The sequence below is a fragment of the Sphaerulina musiva genome (assembly GCF_000320565.1).
Source record: "Sphaerulina musiva SO2202 unplaced genomic scaffold SEPMUscaffold_2, whole genome shotgun sequence".
NCBI lineage: Eukaryota > Fungi > Ascomycota > Dothideomycetes > Mycosphaerellales > Mycosphaerellaceae > Sphaerulina > Sphaerulina musiva.
Genome location: NW_016017384.1, coordinates 1,998,443 through 2,014,069, shown reverse-complemented (window position 1 = coordinate 2,014,069; position 15,627 = coordinate 1,998,443). Strand labels below are relative to the sequence as shown.

Here is a 15,627-nt window from a genome sequence, read left to right as displayed (position 1 = left end):
TCAGCCGACCCTCACGCATTTCGTTGAGCATACCAGCGAAGACTGAAGATAGATTAGTGTGCCGCAGCGATACGCATGGGGTGCATATTTACCTGGATCTTTCTGTCGAAAGACATGATGTAGTCCGATGGTATGATCAATGCTCGTAGGCCACGTCGATGCGTCAAAGGCAAACTTTGCAACTCGCCCACTGTCGGGCACAGGTGGCAATTGAAAAAAGTCTCCTGTAATCACGAGCTGAATGCCGCCGAACGGCCGCCCGTTATTTCGAATTTGTCGTGCGATGGATTCAAGCTTGTCGAATAGCTCCCCGTCCACCATCGACACTTCATCCAGAACCAGCACTTTCGTTCTCATCCAGCGATGCTTGGCCTTCTGATTCTTTTTGATCTTTCGCACTAGCTCAGGAACATCTTCCTTACCAAGCCCAATGCCAGCAAAGCTGTGAAGTGTGACACCACCAACGTTACAGGCAGCAAGGCCTGTTGATGCTGTCACAGCAACACGGTCGGGCTCCCGTTGATACTGTCTTCGAAGAGATGCGATTATTTCACGCATCAATACCGATTTACCCGTTCCTGCAGATCCCGTGAAGAAGACGCTTCTCTTCTTCTCGATCACCAGCTCAAGCACATGCTGCTGCTCATCACTGAGAAATACCTTGGCAGGACGCTTCTGTTTTGATGTGGCTTTTCGAATCGATTCTTCCGTACCATCAACCACTCTGCTGGACATTTTTCTCGTTTCTTCTCGTTTCTTCTTTTGTTGCTCTTTGATTGCGCTAGCGGTCGTGTTCCACGGGAAAGAAGCTTTGTTATCGGGATGCCTACTTGGTGCGGGAGTGGCCATGCTAGATCGAGACTTGTACTTTGTGCCCCCAATTGACTGCGTCGGCTCTGAGTCTTTCTGTGGACCCAGACCTTCAAACCATGGCAATAATCTCCTCTTCGCAGGTCTGGGTTGTGGCGAGCCATCCTGCTGTGCTCCCGACTTCTTGCTGACTGTCCCATCAAATGCAAATGACTGTAAAGATTGCTGGGGTCGCCCAGTAGGTTGAAAGTGCTCAAGAGGTGATGAAGACCAGGGAAGTGCACTGCTAGTCGGCTCCGGTTCCACCATCGTATGGCTCTCTGAGCGGGAGCTGAAGTCCATGAGACCATCGCCGGCTTTAGCAGCGTTTGTTGAAAGTGAAGGATACGAGTCCAATGATGCAGCTGCGGTCTGAGAGCTGCGTTGTGCAGTCTTTTCGGGCAGATGTGCTGAAAGGTCCGGATAGCTGACGATGTTCGTTGTTCTCGCCAATGGCTCCTCCACATCCAGGTCGATGTCGTCGTCAAACTCGTTCTCGTCAAACATTGCCTGAGGTATGCTAACCTTGCCTGCTGCCTGTCCTCCTCCAATCACGATTGGCTGATACTTCGCGCCTCCGTCGTTCTCGAATGTGCCGTCCAGCGACTTCGCCAGTCCACTCGACGTGCGCTTGATACCAGCGCGGTGCGGCGAGCGCGAGTCCCGGACGCCATTCAGAGCGGATGCTGAACTCGGCTTCAGCGGGTTCTTGTAGGCCGGACTGACGGGTTGTGCCGCCTGCTGCTGGCTGCCGAATGAAGATGGTGCGAAGCTCGACTGTGATATCTGGGTCTGCCCGCTCTTCCGCTGAAGGTCGTTGACGGCGTTGCGCAACATGGTGATCGGGGCACGTCGTGTCGAACAGGCACTCTGTGCGGCGTTGGCGCGTTGTTGCAGAGGGGACGTGTTCGCGAATGGGACGTGCGTCGATGCCGATGCTCGTGGTGGCCCTGGTGGGATGGCAAGGACGGACCGCACTCCCGTTCTGGCGAGTCTTCCTATGAGCATCCAGCGCAAGATGTAGATGGCCGTGGCGCAAAGCAGCAGAAGGAGGAACGAGTCGAGTGTGAAGGCGATGGTCATTGATGGTGGCAGTGGGGGAAAACTACATGTACATGACCAGGAAGGTATAGTTCTACCTAATTCTACAGGATGTACCGTTTAGTTCTAGCATGTACGCGACCATGGCGCGCGCGCTGGGAGTAGGGTCCGGGTTCGCGCCTGTAGATCTCGGCCTGTGATTAGTTCTAGGAGGTACCTGGTAGCGTTCCATCACCAAAGTCTATTCTGCTCATCTGGCTTCACCTACGACCGGGACGCTTCGTGTCCGACTGTCTCTCCGATGAGTATCATAGCATAAGTAGCATAGGTACCTAGGTATACATGTAGGTAGCTACTATGCTCATCATGTGTTCAACTACGCAGTTGGGCTTGTACAAATATATAATCATCGTCGTGCCTATGTCCTTGCTGTCCATCAACATAATCCTACACTGGCTTCACTCTTATTCAAGCACAACCAACCAGTCCATCTCCAGCCGGGGAGAAGGCACACCGGTATCTATGGTCCACATTATGCTGCTTTGAACGCTACAAAAATCCGCAAAAGCCGATACCATACCGGAGGCATTCATCGCTTTCTGAGCCCTGCCCTCCCATCGATGCCGGTACCTGGTGCTTCAATCGGCTCCCCGTTTAGCTCAACCGTTGGCTGCGTGGTATCCCCCATCAGAGGCTGGTTGGCAACATCCTCGTCCGCGCCTTCGTCCTCGTCGACATCCGAACGATCGTCTCGCTCTTCGCCGGTGCGGATGAAACGTACTAGAATGCGGCAAATCAGGAAGAACCAGAACAAGTTCACGGCCTGTAAGCTAGCGAGGAGAGCACAAGTAATGGTCTGAGAGATCCAGCACTTGTACTGTTGAGTTGCCCAGTTCAGTGTGTACGGCCCCACAGTCTGGAATTCTCCACCAGGAAGAAGTGAAGCCAGGATGCGTAGGTTCAGATAGTGACGAGTGTACGCCCAAATGGCGATGAAAGACACGAAGTAGGGTGGGGTGATCCATGCATCCAGGTAATTCATCAGTTTTGATGTCTACACATCAGATCAGTAGATGGTCATGGGACTGGCGAGAGGAAGAGTAGACTCACAGCGAGAAAGAAGTCAGAGACGTCGTGTGTGATGTACACGGCAATTCCGATATACGTAAAGTGAAAACGGTAACTGAGGCCGATCAAAGATAATGTGATAATGTGGTGCAGCACCAGCTCTTTGAAGTCCTTTCGTGGCTTCTCCAGGCCGAGCACCATGACCAGACTTTGCTGAGCCCAGTATGAAGCTTGCAGCAGATAGTATGCCTTAAAGAGCGCTTCGTGGGCTCGGTGCGGAAACCCCTCATACATGCCTGGCACATTGAAATACCAGACCGGTGTCCTGCTCATCACATATAGCCCAAAGGGCCCGGATATGCCAAAGTAGATGGCGGTGTAGAATTGCTCCATGAAGCGAGATTGCTTATCCCGGTTCCTGATACCGCACCATATCGCAATGGGCCGAATCATGCGCTGCATCAAGAACTCGCGGGTGAACGAGAAGACGACGGTGTAGAAGGCCACAAAGGCCAAATCTTTCATGCCCTTGCCATACTGCACCACATGACCAACATGTGCGGGCAGTGCGCTCGTCCTTTCCTCCAATGCCGGATTGGGGTATGACAGGAAGATGGCCGCGTGCAGCGGATTTTGCTCGCCGGGGCTGACAAAGTACGCGCCCAGTATGAGCAGAGTGAGGATCAACGGATTGACCCACGTGTGCCTGAGCGACATGCGCTTCCACCGGTTGAACAAGCCCTTGGCTTTCCTGCGTTTCGAGGACTTGATGGTGGGTTTGGAGTGGGAGTGGGAGTGGGAGGGGGAGGTGGAGGTGGCCGGCGCGTCCGACCGCGACGACTGGTGCGATTGCGAGAGCTCAGTCGTGGCTAATGCTTGCGCTCCAGTGTCGCCGCGCGGGTCTCCGCCCAGGTTGGAGCTCCTTCGGCGTCGCGTGCGAACCACGTTGGCGCTGTGTTGCCGGGTCGTGCTGGGCCTGACGAGCGGCGGAAAGGCCTCGGGTTGATCGGAAGACGACATGGTGTGCAGCTCCCGTCTGCAGATGGGGAAGATGTCGAGATCCGGAGGGCACGATTGGGTAAGGAGCGACGGGTGGTGAGCGGAAAGGTGGCAGAAGGAGTGAGTGCCTTTCCTCTACCTCCTCTACCAAGGTCAATGTACAGTACCTACAAGCTCCCGACTCGGGAGACCTTTGAACAGGGGGGAGGTAAATTGGGTTAGAACTTAGAACTACCTACCTTAGCCAGTTAGCGCGTCTTCCTTGTCGACGACTATCCCCAGCATCCACCACCAGCCTAAGCATCAGCATCAGCAGTATTGCATTGCTGTTACTACCAGACTCGTTCTCGAAGCTGCTGGTGCGACACGTGCGGAAATCTGCCAGTCATCACCAATGACAGGCCGCCGCTTTGAGCGCTCGGGGAGCTCGACTGCCGCCATCTTCACCAAGGATGAAGATATACCATACCTAGAGCCTCGCGACATCGACGACATCGACGCGTTGACTTGCATGGAAGATGCCGGGTGGATTGGACGGGACGGTCCCATTCACGTGGCGGTGGACCCAACTGATCCTTTACAGCGCTGAAATATGAACTTGGGAACCAGTCAACACGTGGAACCTCCGACTATCGATGTCCGCTATACATATCGAATGCCATCTCGCTGGTCCGAGCCTCAGGGTCGTACCGTGGCACTTCTGTGCCCGGCGGCCCCATCAAGGAAGGCCTCGGTATCTGATGAAGTAGGAGGGTGGAGGTAGCTCGCAAGAGAAGCCGGCACGACAGACATGGCGAGGCGAGCATGATCAACCTGCTTGGCTTCGCCTGAAACCATCTGTCATTTGGATAATGAATGGGGAACGCTGAACCGCTTTCCTTGTTCCGCACACGCTGTGCGGCTAGTCCAGCTATGGGCAAAACTTCATGCCCCAATGGACTTTTGCTTCCACCTCAGAATGGTCGTCGCTGCGATGTGCCTTGCCAAGTCGGGCCCTCGGATGACCATTTTCTCCAACCTCTGTTCATTGCCGACGCAGCACGCCATAAAGCCAAGACGGCCAAGTGTACCAGTATGAAGTCTAAGAGCTGTCCCCTTCGAACATCATGCTAGACATGCTGTCGAAAGGCAGAAGATTTGCCTATCAGAGCCGCTGCCGGTTCAATGCCCAGATGCTAGCGAAGATGCGGTTTCGTAGCGAAGTTCTAGTCTTCGCTGGAGTACTGTCATCCGGGACAATACGCACACTTTGTGGGCGCCACGAGATGATGTGATGACCTGTCTTAATGATATAATAATGATAGAGGACTCTGGAGCTGAAAGCGGCTTGTGCCAGTTTTTCTGGCTGCATCAATCTACCTGCTTCTCCAGCGCACATTTCCTCATCCGTGCACTTCCCGAATCCTGTCATCACAGCACTATCGTAACAGACGGGCTCAATCGTCGAATCCTGGCGGCTTGCAGCCATGGGTCTCCAAGAACAGTATTACGAGAAGGAGTATCAAGATGCCAGCAGTGGTGAACGGGCACTGTCGCCCACATCCGACTGGTCGCCAGCGGAGGAGAGGAAAGCGAAGAGGAAGTGGGTGTTGAGCGTTCCAGCAACGGTATTCCAATGCTAATTCTGTTTGTCAGACTCGATTTGATCATCTTGCCCCTCTTGACTCTGGGCTTCTTCTGCTTGCAGCTCGATCGGGGGAATATCGCCAACGCTATTACTGATTCCTTTCGCGAGGACATCAACATCACTCAAGATCAATTCAACGTCGGCCAGCAGATGCTCTCTCTTGGTATCGTGCTATTCGAAATCCCTAGCAATATGATACTTTACAGAGTTGGCCCGGGCAAATGGCTCACCCTTCAACTCTTCCTCTTCGGCACCGTCAGTACGTTCCAGGCGTGGCAAAATGACTACGGCTCCTTCATTGCATCTCGTCTTCTGCTCGGTATCACTGAGTCAGGCTTCATTCCCGGTGGTTTGGTGAGTAACGATTCGAACCATCGAAATTTCCTCTGGGCTCGATGTCTCACTGAGATCTTGCCTGCTACGGCGCCAAGACTCAAAGAAGACATGCGTGAAAGAGGCTCGCTTGTCCAGAGAAATTTGCTTACCTTTGACCAATCACGTCTAGTGGACATTGTCAACTTGGTACACTCGCAAGGAAACAGCCAAACGAGTCATGATCTTCTACTTTGGCAACCAATTTGGCCAGGCTTCCGCAAAGCTTTTGGCGTATGGTATATTACACATGCGTGGTGTCGGCGGCAAACCTGGGTGGTTCTGGCTCTTCGTTCTCATGGGGGCTTTCACCATAGCGTCAGGTTTCGTGCTCGGTTTCCTCCTACCAGACTCGTTCGCAAACCCTCACAGCGCTTTCCTTCCCAAATGGCGCATCTTCTCCGAGCGTGAGATTTACATTCTTCAAAACCGTATCCTCCTCGACGACCCCGCTAAGGGCCGGAAAAAGAAGTCGATTGGCTTACCAGCTTTCAAAAAGACGTTCTCCAGTTGGCGAACGTGGATTCACTTTCTCATCACCCTCTGCAACAATGGACCGCAACGTGGATTCGACACGTACGCTCCTTCTCTGGTCAAGGAAATGGGCTTCCAAGGACTCACATCGAATGCGTTGGCTTCCGTGGGTCTCTTCGTGCAAATCCCCGTCTCCTTCCTCTTCAGCTACATTTCCGACCGCTACGACAAACGTGGTGAGACGGTCATAGCGGGTCTCTCGCTGACAGTTCTTGGTAAGATATTCACTTGAACGTAACCCACACCGCGTCTGACTTGGCCGCTGACTTGATATCCACTATGGATCGTCTGTAGCCTATGTCTTCAATCGCATCTTTACAGAAGTGAGAAACCAAGGAGCACAGTACTTCGGCGTCGTCCTGACACAGACGTTCGGAACATTTTCGCACCCGTTGAACATCACCTGGCTATCGCTCACGTGCACCGACTCGGAAGAGCGCGCACTCGCTATGGCACTGGTGATCATGGGAGCCAACATCGCGGGCATCTACGGTGCACAGATCTTCCGGTCGGACGATTTTCCACGCTACCGCCGAGCTTTCAGCATTGGAATTGGGGTGCTCACGTTTGGTGCCGTTCTTGCTTTTGTTCGCAGAGTTGATGAGAGTTTGAAGCGCCGACGTGCGAGGAAAGAGATGAGAGAATCTGTTCTTGAAGAAGTCCAGAGTGTTCCCGATGGTGCGCCTGTGACTGCTGTACGTCTGAAGGCCTGATGGAAATGACGGATAACAATCGCCAGTGCCGTACTGGGCTAGTTCCCACGTTGAGAGCCTACTACGATGTTTTTTTTTCTCACCTAGAGTTGGTGAGATGCGCTGTTCGCGTGAGTAGGCATATAGAGTAGGGAGTCGGTTCTCGGCCAATCAAGGCATATTACTCAGGTGTGGTGAAGAACAATAAAGTCCTTTCGTCTCGCTGGCGGCTGTACAGTATGGTAATACAATGGTATAGACATATATTAACGCTTGACCCAGGCAGGCATCTTGCGAGCCTTGAGCTTGCCAGGCTTCTTTCGTTCGACGCTTCGAGGATCGCGTGTAATGACATGTGCTGCAGAGGTGTCAGTTGGGGGAACAAGTTCGCGGACGGATTACTTGTCGAATGCTCACCTCTCCTCAACGCAGGCTTCAAGTCCGGTTCGTGTGCCAACAAAGCCTTTGAGAGCCCCAGCGCAATCGCGTCTGCCTGTCCTGTCGTTCCACCACCTCGAGCCAGTGCCCATACATTGTACTTGTCCATTCTCTGCGTAGCCTTCAGTGCCCACACCGCCGATTCTCGATCATGCAGACGTCCAAAGTAATCTGTCAAGGGTTTGCCGTTGACGAGCACTTTGCCTTCACCTTCGACGACGAAAACTGACGCTACACTGCTCTTTCTCCTCCCGACTGCCTTCGACCTCCCAAACTTGTCGACCAGTATTGGTTTAGGTCGATTGTGATGTGGTTGCACCACTCGCTTGTACTTTTCCAGCGTTTGTGTGACATCGGCGGGGATGAGAGATGGATGAATGTAGTTCAGTCGCTTGAGCAACTCCAGCAGCATCTTGTAGCTCTTGGCTCGCACGGGCTCCGCGACTTCGGTCTTGTACTGATCTATCGTCTTCCATGCGACTCGTGGAGCATCGCCTGGTGGAAGGACCGGCAGGAGTTGGTATTTTCGAAGAAGCGCGGACAGAGACAGCAGATCGTCAATGTAGCGAGGCGTCGCAGTGAAGTAGGAGGGCGATGCTGGCACAATCCTGATGCGCCTGAGAACGGGGTGGGTATGGGGATCGTCCTGATTGCCGCCCCTACCGCCTCGTCGTGGTATAGAAGAGCTGCTATTCCTCCGCTGCTCTCTTCCTCCTTTGCCCACGTCGGCGGGTGTCTCAATCATCTCGCCTCTGACTTGGCCGAACCGCGATGGCCTCGATCTGGACGGCAAGACGACCTTGCCGTCCTCCTCAGGGAACTCCGCAGCGGCATTGATGGCTGGCGGTCCACCATCCACTGCCGTCGCCATTGTCCGTCTCATTTGGCGGAGACATATTCTTGGAGGTGCGGCAACCAGCGTGCGCAGGCCGTGGCGACGCAACACTGCCTCCATTGTGCATGCCATGTATCTCGCTCGCCAGTGATGGACGTCCCTTGAAGTCAAGTCAAGCGAAGATAGAGCCAAGACTCGGCTCGCTAGTTTTCTGCATTGGGACAAGGCTGAGTGCCCCTCGCAATAATTCTGTCTGTCTGTCATAAACAACCTCTGGAGACCTCTCGATATCTTCCACTCTCTCCCTCTCCCACTTCCACTCTCCGCCCCCAAATAATCGCCAACGAAGGCACACTGAGACCACCGCCTCACACGAACATCACCTCTACAATTATGGCCTTTGGAAAGATCTACTCGTACGAGGTACGCACTCTCGCCGCCGCGAACAGAGGCTACCGCCCGCCCGCCCACCAGCATATTCCACCACACTCCCAAAAGAGCTTTGCACTGACATTTCTTCCTTCCTTCTGCTGCACAGGGCAATGCTCGCACCACCGCCCTCCTCGCCGTCGCCAAAGCCAACGACCTCGACGTCGAGCTCGTGCCCACCCAGCCCGGCAATGTCACCGACGACTACCGCAAGCTCAACAAGCTGGGCAAGGTCCCAACTTTCGAGGGCGCCGACGGTTACGTTCTGACTGAAGCCATGGCAATCGCCATCTACCGTGAGTCGCGACCGGAAGACGGCGCCCGCAACACACTGCGCGCGCATGGACACATGCAACCACTCCTCTCTGCAATGATGAAAAATACATATCAATTACAGTTATCCCTGTCTGAAGATTACTGTTGAGAACCGTATTCACACTGTCTGAATTAGCATACCTACATCCATCTAGCACCTTGAGACATCAATTTCTGGTGGAGAACAGTCACTAACGGTGCATTCGTACAGTCACATCGCAAAACGAGAAGACCAGCCTCCTCGGCAAGACCAAGCAGGACTACGCCTCCATCCTGCGCTGGATGTCTTTCGCCAACACTGAGCTCCTTCCCAAGCTCGCTGCCTGGTTCCGTCCTCTGATCGGCAAGGACCCATACAACAAGAAGAGCGTGGACGACGCACAAAAGGCGACCCAGGCCAACGTCAAGGTCCTCGAGGAGCACCTCACTGTCAACACATTCCTCGTTAACGAACGTCTCACTCTCGCCGACTTGTTCATGGCTAGCATTGCCAACCGCGGCTTCGAGAACTTTTTCGACAAGGAGTGGCGCGCACAACACCCAGCCTTCACCCGATGGTTCGAGACTGTGGTCAACCAGGATATTTACAAGGCTGTCGCTGGTGAGCTCAAGTTCATCGAGAAGGCCATTCCCAACAACCCACCAAAGGTCGAGAAGGCACCAAAGGCTGAGAAGCCAAAGGCCGCGCCTGCACCAAAGGCTGCGCCAAAGCCAGCCGCTGATGAGGAGGATGATGAGCCAAAAGAGGCACCAAAGCCAAAGCACCCTCTCGAGCTGCTCGGCAAGCCAACTTTCGTTCTTGATGACTGGTATGTCTGCCACACTTGCTCTATTCCTGCCAATCACCCACTGACCGTCTCCTAGGAAGCGCAAGTACTCCAACGAGGAGACCCGCGAGGTCGCCCTTCCATGGTTCTGGGAGAATGTCAACTTTGAGGAATACTCCCTGTGGACAGTAGACTACAAGTACAACGACGAGCTCACCATGGTCTTCATGACCTCCAACTTGGTTGGTGGCTTCTTGACTCGTCTCGAGGCCAGCCGCAAGTACATCTTCGGTGCTGCGTCTGTCTACGGCAAGGCCAACGACAGCATCATCAAGGGTGCCTTCCTTGTCCGTGGCCAGGAAGCTCTCCCCGCCTTCGAGGTCGCCCCAGATGTCGAGAGCTACGAGTTCACCAAGCTCGACCCCAAGAAGAAGGAGGACCAAGAGTTTGTTAACGACCAGTGGGCATGGGACAAGCCACTCATCGTTGGTGATAAGGAGTATGAGTGGGCTGATGGCAAGGTCTTCAAGTAGACGAATGTTCTGGCCAAGCATAGCTGAGCTGTACCGTTTTTGCGCAATTCTCGCCGAGCAATGCATGAGTGTATGGTTAGATGGATGTTGTTCATGACCGACATGTGGGAAAAGCGATACCATTAGACGGGAAAGCAGAAAATGATGATACCATTCTCCTGTCAGGCCTTTGTTGCACATTTAGTCATTCACCATTCCACATCAAACTCCATCTCATGCACGCCTCGTCCTCTTCACCTGGAAATCTTTCGCATCTGACCCTTATCGTACTGAAAATAAAGAAATTCCATCCAACGCCACTCCAGTAAGGACCTAACATGCAGTCAGACTCTCTTGTATAGGTAGGTGATGCAAGAAAGGCCCAGCTACTGCATGTAGTTCGAGACTGTGCAAATGTCCAATTCACAACTTCAGCACTTATTCAAAACGGTGTCCAAGTCTCAATGCTTCACTGTCGAATTCTCGGTCCGAGCAGAAACAAATGGGTATCAATATTGCCTCTCATGAAACATCAATCCAAACACATCTCGAAATCATCTAGTCATCCTCCTCCCTCTATCTACATTCTGAACTGCCAGTTCCGGATCATCGTCCAAATCGTGTATTAAAGTCAAGGTAATAGTTCATTCGGCAGGTGAAAGCCTTCACATCTCCAGGGAAGGAAACGGTAGCCTCGTCACACTTTGTGAAATTCGCCGTGTGAGACTAGTAGTATGCCGCATCGCCCACTGCAATGACAGCATCGCCATCGCCATCGCCATCGTCAAAGTCATCAGCAGAATCAACTTGACGGACCCTCCTGAGCTTCAGGGAGCGGTAATGCGAAAGCAGCATGCTGCGCGAAGCATCTTCAGTGTGCTGGAGCTTCAGGTGACACATCTCCGCGCCAGCAACACTCATCACCAATAAGCCCGGGCGAGAGACGCTATAGAATTGATTTGCAGCAAAGCACGAGGCTTTGAGTTCGTCCCAGCGCGTGAAGCCTCTGCCCACTCGACGAAGGAATTCGACCATGATTGGATTGTGTGGGTTGGAAGGTTGAATGGCATCATAGCTAGCACGGAGTGCCTCAATGCGCTCTACCCAGGTATCGTACTTCCTAGCATCTGACGACCATTCTCCGTGGATGGAGCGAAGACGATCTTTGAGCTTCAACAATTCGGCCGCCATTTCTGAACCACGAGGGGTCGACTCGAAAGTTTCCTTCCAGAACTCAGCAAGATCGGGGTCGTATGATGCCGCAGGCTCAAGGATGACACTCGCGCGGATCAATGCAGATTCGACGATCGGTTGAACCACATCGAAGAATATCGTGTCAATAGCACTGGCTGCTGTCTGGGCCTGCCCCACGAGGCGGCCTTGGATCTCGTTCTTCTGTTGATTCTTGTCCTGCGATCGAGTGAATTGCCAGTACTTCGGCTCAGGCAAGTTGCGAGGCAATGGTCGACTAGCTTTATACGCATCAAAGTCTGCTTGACTGAAGTCGTAACCTTGCTTGTCCGCATCAACAAGATAGTCGTGCAGATACACAAAGCGCATTACCTCCTCCGAACCAATCGGTAGACCAGCATATACCAATCGCTCGTGGAAAAGCGTCACGATACCAAGCATATTGGCATCCATGCGCTTCGCGGCCATAGTACTCAGATACCTGCACCATTGCTGTTCAGAATTGGGGTCGTCAACGTGGTCAGACAGCTTGTACTTGTCTTTAGTAATACCAAGTTGATCTGGATCTGGTGGCTTCCATGGCGCAGGCGCATTCTTGAATGGCTCAGTGAGGAGCGGTTCCCAGGTGAACCAGAATGCGTCGCCGTCGTAGTCGCCACCTTGGAGCTTGTTGGCAAGAGGCCGCATGCCGCGCGCCGAAAAGATGATATTTCCAGCGTACTTGGCAAGTTGCGGCTTGAACACGGCGCGCACTTTCTGTATATCTGAGGGTCCCATTGCGGGATTGCGGGCTACGAGTATATCGATGTCATCGAGAAAATTGACTCTTGTGCCGACATCAGCGACATCAAAAGGCTCTTCGAAACACACGCAGACCTCGCCTGGCCTGAGACTTCCCGTTGGATCTAATTTACCTCTCATATGCCCGGTCTTAGGCTCCGCGATGCCCCAAAGCGTCGTGGACTTTGGCAGCTCAATTTTGAAGTTTTTGTTCTTCAAGTCGAAATAGCTTGAGGCGAGCATCTTGACCTCGCTGGCAAGATACTTGTTCTGCTTAGGCGCGAAGCCAGCCTCAAGCATCTGGATTATACGCTCTTCGAGCGCCTTGGGAAAGCCAGCAAGTAAGTCAATACCGGCTTCTCGCCTTCGCGCTTCGAAAAATTCGTTGTGACTGGCAATCCACTGCCTCAACCTCAAAGAACCGTCTGCTGCAAGCGCCTCAAGAAATCCATCGGTCTGCCGCGTTACCAGGTCGCGTACTAACGTTCGAATGTTTTCCAAGGGCACTCCTCTGTCCACGAGGATCGGCAAGTAACCAATATGTAGTAACGACGGCCGTGCACCAGGGTTAGCTTTGACGACATTGACCGACAGTGTCTCTTCGTCACAGCCATAGAATGTGTCGCGATGCACCTTGACTTGGCTGGGCGCGAGATTGAGAAGGGGTCCAGCAGGGCGTATATCGGGGTCTCCGTGCGCAGGCTCGTCGATGTACCAGAGACCCTTTGCACCTGCAGCGCGGATCTGCAATGTCGCGGGCACCCGCTTCAGGCAGAGTTTCTTGGAGTACTGATAAGCAATCCAGTACGACATTCGATTGCAGCCATCACTCATAACCATCTCTGGATCGTATTCTTCATAAAACCTGTGGGAGAGATTTGGATCCTCATATCTGCGGTCATCACGTTCCCGCGTGGCAACTTGATCCGGAACATGTGCAATCTCGCCAGGCTGTAACACGGTAGCTGATATCGTCCGTGATAAGAGAAGTTCAATCCTCATATACGCCTTGCGTGCGGCTTGTTTCTTGTTCGTACTGTATGGTAAGCACCATTGAGCGATGTCGCACAATGACATTGTCGGACTAGAAGCTACAAAGATCAGTCGATACGCCGACGTAGAATGTCTGCCCTCGCCAACAGTTTTCTTTTTGTTCGGCTGCAAGAACAGTAAGTGCCATTTACGGCCTAGGATATCCTTCGGCGTGCTTATCCACTCGCGAAAGCTACGCTGCACGTCACGGTCTCTGTGTATGGCAGGAATCTTGACCATATCCGGTATATCAACATAAAGAACTCTATCAGCACCCAGCTTTCGCTGGAGACTGCACGAAGTGTCTCTGCGGAGCGTCAAAAGCACTAGTTTGCACACTGGGCCAAATTTCATAGTCGACCATTCCAGTCTCGCAGTCCTGGTTAGAGTCTCCCAGGGCTTGAGGTTTACGATGGCAGGCGGCTTTTGGTAAGGTATGCCACGATCTGCCAGAAGTTCCAAGAGTGTCTGCATATTTTGTTTGGGCCATGCCCTGTCTAGAGCACTGGCACTGATCCGCCCTGCTTGTAGCACTCTTCCAACCTCCCACTGTACATCAAATGATAGCTGGCAGAAGGATTGAAGATCAGACAAGTCTACGAACACGTTGCTGAAACTCGAGACCGCTCGCGGTCGTGGCAGCATATGGTCTGCCGGATGCCGTGCACCAGCCACGCCACCGCGAAATGGGTGATCCGCTTGCATCTCGCTAGGCACTTGGTCTACGTTTGGCATACCGTGGTCGGTAACCTCATCGCACCGATATGCAACGTCCTCCCACTCAGCCATAGTACTAGTACCAAGTGAAGAACCAAAGTCATCAGACGTGCCATCTGAGGTGACATCAATTGGGGCGCGGCGAGGCCTGAGTACCTGATCGGCAAGAGGAGATGTAGGAGCGGTGAGGTATTCGGACGAGTCGGCAGATTCTGTCAGTGCGGGTCGTGCTGGTCGTACAGTCTTGTCTGTAGAAGACGAGTTCTGTGATGCGTCGACCTGCTCGACAATGTGCAGCCACTCTGCAGCAGTGCTCGAAGCTAAAGAAGAGGCACCTATCGAGTCCTGGTCTCTCCGCCGTTGCAAAGGTGGAGGTGGGGGCATGTCTTCGCTGAAGGATGTGGCATCAGTGCGAAAAGACTGTTGAGTACCCTGAGAGGACCAGAACGAATGACCTTGTCCAAATGAAGTATTTGCCGTCGTGCTTGCGAATGAGGTAGTCGCATTGACCCCCGGGCCGGGTTTTTCTCGCGACACAACCGGCGCAGTAGCAGGTTTTAAACTTGGTTGACCAGGCAAGGCAGCGAAAGACAACGTTGTCTGGTTCCTATCTTTGATCGATGGGGCAGTCCTTTCTGGCGGCGTTGTAGCTGACAGAGATTTCTGAATAACGGGTTCCACTAACGAGGATGACCTGCTCGCCCCTGCCTTTGTGGTTCTGAAGGTGGATTTCAAATTGGACCGAGCTGTTGGCTTGGCAGAGCTTGGAGTCGGCGACGAAGGTTCTGGTAGATGCTCGTCCATTTGCGTTGGTTCGGAAATCGTTGGCATTTCCAGGTCCACCTTTGCCAATTTGGTGAATCTGTCCGTTTTGGGCGTCGCGATGGCGCAGTCCGTCAGGCGCTCCAACAGCAACTCGAACCTCTTGGTGCGATCTTCATAGCCAGGTGTCAAGGCGAGACTAGAAAGGTAATTTTCAATCTCCTCGCTCAGTTGGCCTGGATTCTTCCAGGAGAGAAACTTGTAGGCGGACCACAGTTTTGACTCTCTCTCTTGTAGGCCTTGGCCGGGCGATTTCGAGCCATCGATCGATATACCCAGCTGTGCAGCGCGACATAGGTCGTTGAATGCCTGCGCTCTATCATTGGCGAGGGTAGAGGCATGGGCCATGCTCGCCGTGGCCCCAGCCTGTGGGTTCACTTCAGAGCTTTTTCTCTTCTTGGCCATGTCGAGGCTGTCCTGGATAAGCTGGCAGCAATGCCTTGATATTCGCACTCCTGTCCCAACAGCATCGTCACCTCTACGGACACCCAGGGATATGTACCTGAGGAGGGTAAAGTAAGCTCGCTGGATGGTGAGGCCGAAACAAGAGGAGAGTTGAGGACTGAGGAGGTTCATGTGCATTGTGGAGTACGCAGCGGCCCTCCTC

General features: G+C 53.3%; 7 protein-coding genes across 7 annotated transcripts; 3 read left to right on the top strand and 4 right to left on the bottom strand.

Annotated features, from left to right (window-relative positions):
- Positions 1-378: 378 nt before the first annotated feature.
- On the bottom strand, positions 379-1,488 carry SEPMUDRAFT_26562 (uncharacterized protein; the record flags this gene model as incomplete). The annotated part of the gene is made up of 2 exons (XM_016908413.1): positions 379-1,126; positions 1,199-1,488. Coding segments are annotated over 2 exons (1,038 nt in total), but the record flags the coding sequence as incomplete, so codon positions are not given.
- A 789-nt stretch (positions 1,489-2,277) lies between these two features.
- SEPMUDRAFT_161739 (LAG1-domain-containing protein) lies at positions 2,278-4,064 on the bottom strand. The gene is made up of 2 exons (XM_016907956.1): positions 3,001-4,064; positions 2,278-2,944 (listed from the first exon to the last, which is right to left on the bottom strand). The coding sequence occupies exons 1-2, from the start codon at positions 3,976-3,978 to the stop codon at positions 2,480-2,482; spliced, it is 1,443 nt and encodes a 480-aa protein (XP_016763713.1). The 5' UTR covers positions 3,979-4,064; the 3' UTR covers positions 2,278-2,479.
- A 287-nt stretch (positions 4,065-4,351) lies between these two features.
- Positions 4,352-4,698, top strand: SEPMUDRAFT_114679 (uncharacterized protein; the record flags this gene model as incomplete). The annotated part of the gene is made up of 2 exons (XM_016901105.1): positions 4,352-4,499; positions 4,541-4,698. 2 exons carry the CDS (start codon positions 4,352-4,354, stop codon positions 4,696-4,698), a joined length of 306 nt encoding a protein of 101 aa, XP_016763712.1.
- On the top strand, positions 4,555-7,203 carry SEPMUDRAFT_60592 (MFS general substrate transporter; the record flags this gene model as incomplete). The annotated part of the gene is made up of 4 exons (XM_016909531.1): positions 4,555-5,539; positions 5,593-5,938; positions 6,090-6,705; positions 6,785-7,203. Exons 1-4 carry the CDS (start codon positions 5,424-5,426, stop codon positions 7,201-7,203), a joined length of 1,497 nt encoding a protein of 498 aa, XP_016763711.1. The 5' UTR covers positions 4,555-5,423.
- Positions 7,204-7,448: 245 nt separating this feature from the next.
- On the bottom strand, positions 7,449-8,365 carry SEPMUDRAFT_37940 (Ribosomal_S9-domain-containing protein; the record flags this gene model as incomplete). The annotated part of the gene is made up of 2 exons (XM_016908688.1): positions 7,449-7,540; positions 7,600-8,365. The coding sequence occupies 2 exons, from the start codon at positions 8,363-8,365 to the stop codon at positions 7,449-7,451; spliced, it is 858 nt and encodes a 285-aa protein (XP_016763710.1).
- A 385-nt stretch (positions 8,366-8,750) lies between these two features.
- Positions 8,751-15,511, bottom strand: SEPMUDRAFT_123844 (uncharacterized protein). Its single transcript, XM_016901864.1, has 4 exons — positions 10,064-15,511; positions 9,411-10,008; positions 8,994-9,180; positions 8,751-8,878 (listed from the first exon to the last, which is right to left on the bottom strand). The coding sequence occupies exon 1, from the start codon at positions 15,423-15,425 to the stop codon at positions 11,205-11,207; it is 4,221 nt and encodes a 1,406-aa protein (XP_016763708.1). The 5' UTR covers positions 15,426-15,511; the 3' UTR covers positions 8,751-8,878; positions 8,994-9,180; positions 9,411-10,008; positions 10,064-11,204.
- On the top strand, positions 8,751-15,511 carry SEPMUDRAFT_80461 (eEF1-gamma domain-containing protein). The gene is made up of 4 exons (XM_016910248.1): positions 8,751-8,878; positions 8,994-9,180; positions 9,411-10,008; positions 10,064-15,511. The coding sequence occupies exons 1-4, from the start codon at positions 8,849-8,851 to the stop codon at positions 10,497-10,499; spliced, it is 1,251 nt and encodes a 416-aa protein (XP_016763709.1). The 5' UTR covers positions 8,751-8,848; the 3' UTR covers positions 10,500-15,511.
- Positions 15,512-15,627: the final 116 nt, after the last annotated feature.

Coding starts and splice junctions, on each gene's coding strand:
- SEPMUDRAFT_161739 (XM_016907956.1), bottom strand. CDS start 3,978: ATGTCGTCTTCCGATCAACCCGAGGCCTTTCCGCCGCTCGTCAGGCCC. Junction 2,945..3,000: donor TCTCTGACTTCTTTCTCGCT/GTGAGTCTACTC, acceptor TCTGATGTGTAG/ACATCAAAACTGATGAATTA.
- SEPMUDRAFT_80461 (XM_016910248.1), top strand. CDS start 8,849: ATGGCCTTTGGAAAGATCTACTCGTACGAG. Junction 9,181..9,410: donor CATGGCAATCGCCATCTACC/GTGAGTCGCGAC, acceptor GCATTCGTACAG/TCACATCGCAAAACGAGAAG. Junction 10,009..10,063: donor ACTTTCGTTCTTGATGACTG/GTATGTCTGCCA, acceptor ACCGTCTCCTAG/GAAGCGCAAGTACTCCAACG.
- SEPMUDRAFT_123844 (XM_016901864.1), bottom strand. CDS start 15,425: ATGGCCAAGAAGAGAAAAAGCTCTGAAGTGAACCCACAGGCTGGGGCC.